Here is a 9,357-nt window from a genome sequence, read left to right as displayed (position 1 = left end):
GTGTGTGTACAGTATGTGTGTGTGTGTGTGTGTGTGTGTATACAGCATGTGTGTGTGTGTGTGTATATACAGTGTATATACAGTGTGTGTGTGTGTGTGTGTGTGTATACAGTATGTGTGTTTGTGTGTGTGTATATACAGTGTGTGTGTGTGTGTATACAGTAAGTGTGTGTGTGTGTGTGTGTGTTTGTGTGTGTGTGTGTGTGTGTGTGTGTGTGTATACAGTATGTGTGTGTGTACAGTATGTGTGTGTGTGTGTGTGTGTGTGTATACAGCATGTGTGTGTGTGTGTGTGTATATACAATGTGTGTGTGTGTGTGTGTGTGTATACAGTATGTGTGTTTGTGTGTGTGTATATACAGTGTGTGTGTGTGTGTATACAGTAAGTGTGTGTGTGTGTGTGTGTGTGTGTGTGTGTGTGTGTACAGTGTGTATGCATGCATGTGTATATATGGCAATAACATTTTTGTCCATATGTAATGTTTTTTTGTTGTTATTGTTTGTTTGTTTTCTAGAGACAGTGATAAGGAGGAAACTGTCTTTAAGCTGTTGAGTCAGAAGGAGGCCTCACATTTACCTCAAAAACAGCATTACAGAGGACTGCTGGTTTCGTCTGGTCAGAGGAGAACTGACCCCAACTGAGCCTGGTTTCTCCCAAGGTTTTTTTCTCCATTCTGTCACCGATGGAGTTTCGGTTCCTTGCCGCTGTCGCCTCTGGCTTGCTTAGTTGGGGTCACTTCATCTACAGCGATATCATTGACTTGATTGCAAATAAATGCACAGACACTATTTAAACTGAACAGAGATGACATAACTGAATTCAATGATGAACTGCCTTTAACTATCATTTTGCATTATTGAGACACTGTTTTCCTAATGAATGTTGTTCAGTTGCTTTGACACAATGTATTTTGTTTAAAGAGCTATATAAATAAAGGTGACTTGACCTGACTTGACTTGATTACAACTAGAACCAACTCAAGCACACAATGGTGACGCACATTTATAAGAAGGTTCCCTGTGATATAAACACTTCCCTGTGGTAATTATTCAGATTATTCTCTTTCTCATTGTGTAGTATTGGTTTAAACAGTTAGTTCACCCAAACATGAAAATTCTGTCACGAATTACTCAGAATTCATCAAAAATATCTTATTTTGTGTTCCAAAGATGCATGGAGGTCTTACAAGTTTGGAACAACATGAGGCTGAGTAATTAATGACAGATTTTTCATTTTTGGGTGAACTTACCCTTTAAGCTTAGTGAATAATATGTACAGGAAGCACTAGAAGTAGAGACTTGTACTGCTTGGGGTAGTGTTTTAAATACACTTTAATTTTGCTTTTTTGTTCAAAAATTATTGAAAGGGAAGAAAAGATGCACAGTGGCACATCTTTTGCATGTTTTTTGTAGTAATTTAATTGTTTTAATATGAATATTGTTTTAATAGAGTGTACAGTACAGTAATTGTCTGTACATCTATATCAGTACTTAAACTTTTGGTTTTCTAAGAGCTTCATATAACAACTTAACAAAAAATACCAGTGGCGTAAGACAGTAAAATATTTGATTATCTATTATGTAAGATGCTTGTAATGATTGCTTTAATGGTATTAATCATTTCTGCTTAAATACAGTTATAATCTACTTATATGATTTGTATTATCCGGGAACTGTACAAATACTGTGGTATATGGACATTACTTTTTTATTTGTAAGAAATATATATATATATATATATATATATATATATATATATATATATTATACTTTTGATTCTGTATTCTCTTTGTCATGAGTTCTTTACCACAGCAACACCTGACACACATAAATAGTTGTGTTAACTACCGTCATCATTTAGAGAATTTTGCAGAAACCTATTTCTGTATTTCCATATTTTCCACTGAAGTAACAAGTAACTATTATGAGGTAACTTTCAATCCTGAATATATCCATGTATTATAGTGGCCTCTCAGTTTATAGATGTATAGAGAGCCAGAAATGTTAATGATGAGGAATAACTTGTGATAAATCAGCTACATTTTTCTTACAAATATCAGGGAATTTATTGTTTGTAGATATTTACTTAATATATTCAAAATATTGAATAGTTAATTTCTGTCATTAATTGTAAACTTATAGACCACACAATTTGACTAAATGACAACCTTGGGATGTTCTCAGTCGAAGTGAGCTGAATTAATAGTGGCATATAATTATAAGATAAACTAAATCTATAAAATAATGAAAGGTTGAAATAATGAAAACACTACTGGAGGAAAATTGCAATGATTTATCAACACAAACTTTACTGTGCTCTCTGAGAGAAGCGTGTCTTCATGAGTTAGCTCTACATGTTTTCAGATAAGATGGTGATGTAGGCTTCCACTTCACACAGAATGTCATTGTAGGAGTCGCAGGGCGTCTTCAGAACGGACAGTACATCTTCCACCAACTGTATGGCTTCATCCAGGCTCTTTTCTCTTGATCTACACAGAAGCTCAGTGATTCTTGCACTGCTCTGTAGTAGATCCCCCAGAGCAAATGACAGAACAAGCTGAAATTCATTCTGTTCCACTGGAGGCATCACCCGCCCCAGATCACTGTTTGCCAGTCGAACAGCGACTACAGGGCCGTAGACATTCCCCAAGAGTCCCATGGTCTTCTGATGCAGATCCTTTATCATTGCAGCCTTGTCCTTCAGTGACACTCCAGGGAAGACAATCTGCTCATAAAGATCATGTTTCTCCTTTTGGACATGTTTGTTCTCCTTCTCAGAAACATCCAGGATCTGGCTCATAACATTTCTTACCCTGGTGCAGTTTTTCTCAATGCTTTCACTCTCATTTGCTTCCACTGCAGGGGAAGGGCTTTGATTCAGGTGAGTGTCGAGTATCTCTAAAAGCCTGTTGGTGATCTTGAAGTATTTGTGCACATAGTGGTGGAGGGTCTGGGTGGACCTTATCAGTTCTCCTTTCTTGAGCTCGTCTTTCTTGCCAAAGAACACAGACAGCATTCTGGTGCCTTCTGTTGGTCAAGAGGAAAGCACTTGCATTTAGCAGCACATCAACACAACTGTTATTTGTTGCTTCCTGAATACATCCCACTACTGATTTAAAAGACCAAATTTGATTGAAACATTTAGGTTTTGAACATTTGCATTGAAAATGTTTATTTTGTATGAAAAACACTATAACTGGTTAATGTTTTTAAACCGTTTATTTTGTTGATTTCAGAGACTGTAGAAGACAGATTTAGATACAGCATTTAACAAAGACCTAAGAGATTTGAATGCATGTCTTTTATCTGAATACATAAAATATAACAATCAGGAAAGAAATACATCCACAATAGTAAAATAGGAAAATACCAGTTAAGATTGTGGATGTAATTTTCTGCTTATTGACCCATCTCAAGTCTCATCCTGACATAGGTTATACTATCCTGATATTTTTCAGACGCTGGCCTGAATTCTTCCAAAGCCCTGTCATACTCTTCCAGGGCCCTCTCCAGTTGATCACGTTCAATACCTCCTAGAATGGCGCTAATAATCATATCGATCCCCATGAATAACACCCCAACTACAACAGTAGCCATAATCCCTGTTGCAATTATACCGAAGGTCAGTGTAATGTTTGTCAGAATGTATCCATTTGTAATTAGCCAACCAACGGCAATAACGGCAGCAGAGCCTGCAACACCACAAACTGCACCAACACTTCCTGATAATAGTTGATAGTCAGGAACAGACAGAGACATTTTCTTCAGTTTCTCATACAGTGTCGGTTCCAGCTTCGCCTTCATCTTCTGGTCAATCTTCTCTACTTCTGCCTGGATCTCATGTATGCGTTCAATGATTACATCACAGTTCTCCTTCACAGTAGCTTTCTCATTCAAGGCGACTGGCCTGAAGGACAAGCCTAAGTGTTCCTTAAGAGCCTCAATGAGTTGGTTGGTGGCTCGGAAGTTGTTTTTCATCAGTTCTCGAAGCTCTTGGCTTTTGCGGATAAGTCTTTCCCTTCTTTCGGGAATTCCAGGGTAGAAGAGATCACTCCAAGACATGTTTCTTTATATTAGGGTCTTGAAATAAAAAGAGAAAAATAATTTTAACAACACTGATGTATTACTGTGATAAATAAAATTGAATGAGACTCCATACTTAGATTATCTGTATGGGGAACTGTGCGCCACACGAACATTGCTTTCACTGATAAGATAAGTGATGCATTCACAAATGTCTTTCAAACCATTGTTTGATATCAGTGGATGTGCAATCTGTCTTCCCACATACTACTTGAGCAGTGCGTTTTCATTTCGCTACTTATGTTAACACAGAGCGGTACAAAGCTCAGTTCCTGAAGGGCCAGAGTTTAGACACAAACCAGAAATTTAGCTTACAAATAAGCCTGAAGGACTTCATTAGCTGGATCTGGTGTGTACTCTGCAGATCTGTGGTCCTCCAAGAACTGAGGCTGAATCTGAAAGCACCCCCTTTACCCTTAAATAGGGTATTATTCAAACCCATAGTGCACTGAAATAATGAGTGTACAACCGATGTATGCTCAACAGCTAGAGAATACCCATAATGCACTGTGAGAGTCGCAAACTGAATGAAGATGGCATCTGCAGCTGAATCATACATTCATCCATTTTACAAACCTCTGGTCCATGGAATACAGTGCAATATCATGCAGGTATAAATGGCTTTTTAATTGATTATTAAATTGTTTAATTAACCCTCTGGAGTCGATTCACGTTTATACGCATGATGAGGCATTTTCTCCTGATAACCCCGAAAAGAACTTCAATTACACTTTCAGTTTTGATCGTACAGATAAGAGCAATACATCAATCAAATCTGTAAAGGGTCTACTTTTATTTGTATACAGACATAATAACAACAAAACTTTGAGCATTTATAAAATAAAGATAATAAACAAGGTGTGCTGTCTGCAGCCTTGGTCTGCGGTGATCTTCATTTAGAAACGCGTCATTAAAATAACCTGTAAAGCTCTATTTGGACGGGACTAGTTTTACAGGGGGTCGTTAGAGAAATCTGTGTTACACAGACGTACTCAGTGATTTTAATCCCGTCCGAATCTGCCACGTCTGTGTTTTTCTCACACAACCTCTGATAATTCCAGAGCAAATTACCTACTGTCTTTCAGCAAACTCAGTGATCCTCTGAGAAAACTAATCCCATCCGAATGCGAATGTCTGTGATTGCCGGTGATATTTTATTCCTTATGTGTTTTGGCCAACGCGATTTACTGTAGATGATCTTACCACGGGCATGTTTGATATATTTGCTTACCCGCAAAGAAATAATAATAATAAAAAATAAATAAAATTAAAATAAAAAATAAAATCAAGAGCTAGATGTAAACTGTTAAGACTGGCAATTGTAATATCAGCATCAGGTAAGATTACTCACATTCATTTATGCACTCAGTTACATAATGTTTTAATTACAGATGTACCTTTATGAAAATTAAACATGGGTTTAGCCTAATACAAAAAAAAAAAAAAAAAAAACTAGAAACATGTTAAACTAAAGAAACCACAAATAAACATGGTTTTGCTATACTAGCCATTTAGTATTTATTGTGTAATAATACTAATTGTAATCATTCCTAATGACTATATGCAATGCACGCATACAGAGCGAGTGATCTCTGTGACGCCCAGTTGCACAAAACAGACCCTCCCACCTCTGTAATAAACATGGAGATGTTAGTCCCGTCTGAATTGGTGCATGAAAATCGCAGACGTCAGGTGGTAAAACTCAAACATAGTTTAGAAAACTAGTCCCGTCCAAATAGGGCTTAACTCTGTAAATACTCAACAAAGAGACATAAGAGATATATCTATAGAAAGCTTGACGTGTCTACTTTTAAACTAAACAAGTGCTGCCAAAAAACAAATATTCTGTGATAAACAATGCGATGTCTTTTTTTAACCTCTCCCTTCATTATATCTAATGCGACCACGCCCACGCGCTGAACGTGGTATTGAGATTATAATGTTGCACTTGAAGCTCACTGTCACTTGTGGTGAAGTCTGTGTGTTTCGCGTCTGCACTGATTAGTTTGTGTTCCATTAATTGTCTTCAGCAGCAGCTGTCACTCATTACTCTCTCCCTATATATTGGCTTGTCTCACGTCTTGTGTTTGTGAGAGTGTTGTTTCATGTCTGGTAACTGTTCTATGCTTCTGTGTTGTTCTGCGTTGGATGTCCGTGTTTTTCCCTGGAACCTCATCCACTCATCGCACCTCCACAAGCATCACCACTTACCTTCGGCTCTATTACCCGCAGTTCCTGTGCCATCCTCTCCTGCTGCCAACTCACCATCACCATCCGGATTACTCACCGTCTAACCCACCATCTTGGATTGTCGTCTTCCAGCATTGTTTTGTACTCTTGTTTTGTTTGTTTGGTTTTCATTAAATTGTTTAACTCGCACTTGTTTTCCAGCTCCTCCTTCACCCAGTCATCACAGAACGCTCTCACCACAAAATGGAAGCGAGCACCACCTCTTTAACTGACTTTATTCACCACAGCGTTCAAACGCATGGATCAGCAGCAGGAGAGCATCTCTAACACCGGACGCGCTATCCAAGTGCTGGTGCCCAGGTGTCCGAGCTCACCCAGCAGATCCATCAGCTCACCTCTCCCACTGCGCCCATTGGACTCCCAGGATCACTTCCGGCCAGAGCCGCAACTTCCAGAACTTCCAACTACTCCTGTGAGCCAGCTTTCTGCAGAACTTTCCTAAATAAGTGTTCCATCCACTTTGCCTTACAGCCCTGCACCTTCGCCACTGAGGAATCGAAGGTTGCGTTTACGCTGACTCTACTTTCCGGCAAGGACGGCGTTGTGGGAGAACAACATCCGTGTTGCGCCTTGTTCCACACCCTTCGGAGGAGATGAGGAGGGTCTTCGATCGAGCCGCGGCCGGGCAGGGAAGCCGCCCACCAGCTCTCAGACCTACATCAAGGGACCTCCTCGGTCACGGATTAATCCATTCAGTTCCGCACCCTGGCGGCCGCGTGCCAGAGGAACGAGGCGGCGCAGTGGGATCGATTCCTGCATGGGCTGGCCGACCGTGTTCAAAAGGAGATCTACCTCCTCGAGCTGCCCCCCACACTCGACGGTCTCATCGACCTAGGCCCTGCGAGTTGATGCCCAGATTAATCGTCTGGGTCGACAGACCAGTCCAACACGCCATCCCATCTCTCCTGAAAGGGGCCGCTCGAGTCGAGAGAACGCGGTCGGTCCCGTCCATGACCACGAACCCATGCAGGTGGGTAGAGCTCGGCTGTCCCGGAGGGAGAGAGAGCAGTGGAGGTCCCAAGGACTATGCTTGTACTGCGGAGGCTCAGGACATACCATCTATTCCTGCCCATACTTTCGGGTGGGATCTCCGCTGTGAAGTCCTGAACAACAATCATCGACTCTCCTTCCGGTGAAACTGCGGTGGAGAATCACACACATGACTGTCCATACCCTTCTGGACTCCGGAGGCCGAAGGTAATTTCATCGACTCACTCCTTGCACGTCACCTGAACATTCCTGTACTGCCTGTGTCTCTTCCCGTCCATGTCACTGCACTCAACAGCCAGGAACTGCCTCAACGTCACCCATTACACTAACCCATCACTCTGCTCACTTCAGGCAATCATTGCTAAACCATATCCTTTTTTATCATGGACTTCCCCATAGCTCCCATTGTTTTAGGTCACCCCTGGTTAATGAAACATAATCCACGAGTGGATTGGGGTTCCAACAGCAGTCACATTGTGGAGTGGAAAGTTGTCATGAGTCTTCTGGTTTCTGCTTGTCCTGTTGTCCCTGTCTCTGTCTTTCAGAAGGAGAACATGGTATTATCAAACGTGCCCGCAGAGTATCTGGACCTGAAAGAGGTGTTCAGTAAGTCCCGTGCTGCTTCTCTTCCTCCACATCATCCTACGACTGTGCCATAGACTAGTGCCAGGTAAGTCTCCACCTAAAGGCAAATTATACTCACTTTCTATTCCAGAGAGGGAGGCCATGGAGAAATACATTTCTGATTCCTTGGCATCTGGGTTCATCCGCCCTCCTCTTCTCCAGCGGGGGCAGGATTCTTTTTGTGGGTAAGAAGGATGGTTCTCCGAGACCTTGTATTGATTACCGAGAGCTGAACAACATTACGATAAAGAACACCTATCCATTACCACTCATGTCTTCAGCTTTTGAGAGGTTACAGGGAGCATGCCGTATTCACAAAATTGGATTTACGTAATGCTTATCATTTGGTCCGCATCAGGAAGGGGGATGAATGGAAAACCGCCTTTAATACCCCGAGAGGGCACTGTGAATACTTGGTGATGCCGTTCGGGCTCTCCAACTCGCCAGGGGTTTTCCAAGCACTCGTTAATGACGTGTTGAGAGATATGGTAGATCAGTTTATATATGTTTACCTGGATGACATACTGATTTTTTCTTCATCTCTCCAGGAACACGTTCAACATGTCAGACGAGTGCTCCAGAGGTTACTTGAGAATGGGCTTTTTGTCAAGGAGGAGAAATGCGTATTCCATGCACTGTCTGTTCCCTTCCTAGGGTATATCGTCTCGTCCGAGGGAATACGTATGGACCCTGACAGGGTTAAGGCTGTGATAGATTGGCCATCTCCAGATTCCCGTAAGGCCCTACAGCAGTTTCTGGGGTTTGCCAATTTCTATCTGCGTTTCATTCGCAACTTCAGCCAACTAGCCTTACCTCTGACAGCTTTGACCTCTCCCAGTACTCCGTTCAGGTGGTCGACGCAGTTGAGACTGCGTTCACTAACCTCAAAAGCCGCTTCATTTCGGCTCCCATCCTTGTTGCCCCTGACCCCACACGGCAGTTCGTGGTGGAGGTCGACACATCAGAGGTGGGGGTGGAGCAGTGTTGTCCCAACGTGCTGCCTCGGACGATAGGTACATCCTTGCACGTTTTTTTCCCATCGGTTATCTCCTGCTGAACGCAATTATGACATTGGTAACAGAGAGTTGTTGGCCGTCAAATTAGCTTTAGAGGAGTGGCGTCACAGGCTGGAAGGTTCAGGGGTACCTTTCATTGTTTGGACCGATCATAACAATTTAGAATACATTAGAACTGCCAAAAGATTCAATTGCAGGCAGGCTCTGTGGGCACTTTTTTTCAGTCTCTTTGATTTTATTTTATTGTACTGTCCGGGTTCCAAAAATGTCAAACCCGACTCTTTATCACGTCTTTTTGATCCCTCCGCCCGCCCGGTGACTCCCGAGTGTATTTTACCTGAGAAAGTAGTGGTCTCAGCACACTCGTATGGGAGGTCGAGTCAAAGGTCACCAA

General features: G+C 41.8%; 1 protein-coding gene across 1 annotated transcript; it reads right to left on the bottom strand.

Annotated features, from left to right (window-relative positions):
* Positions 1–3,399: 3,399 nt before the first annotated feature.
* On the bottom strand, positions 3,400–4,062 carry LOC113077252 (single-pass membrane and coiled-coil domain-containing protein 3-like). The gene has a single exon (XM_026249701.1). It carries the CDS (start codon positions 4,060–4,062, stop codon positions 3,400–3,402), a length of 663 nt encoding a protein of 220 aa, XP_026105486.1.
* Positions 4,063–9,357: the final 5,295 nt, after the last annotated feature.

This window comes from Carassius auratus, unplaced genomic scaffold, assembly GCF_003368295.1.
Source record: "Carassius auratus strain Wakin unplaced genomic scaffold, ASM336829v1 scaf_tig00022056, whole genome shotgun sequence".
Classification (NCBI taxonomy): Eukaryota; Metazoa; Chordata; class Actinopteri; order Cypriniformes; family Cyprinidae; genus Carassius; species Carassius auratus.
The sequence above is the reverse complement of the archived record's forward strand: the minus strand, read 5'-3'. Positions and strand labels throughout refer to the sequence as shown.

Bases quoted from the DNA above. Each gene is read 5' to 3' on its own strand.
- LOC113077252 (XM_026249701.1), bottom strand. From the start codon at position 4,062: ATGTCTTGGAGTGATCTCTTCTACCCTGGAATTCCCGAAAGAAGGGAA.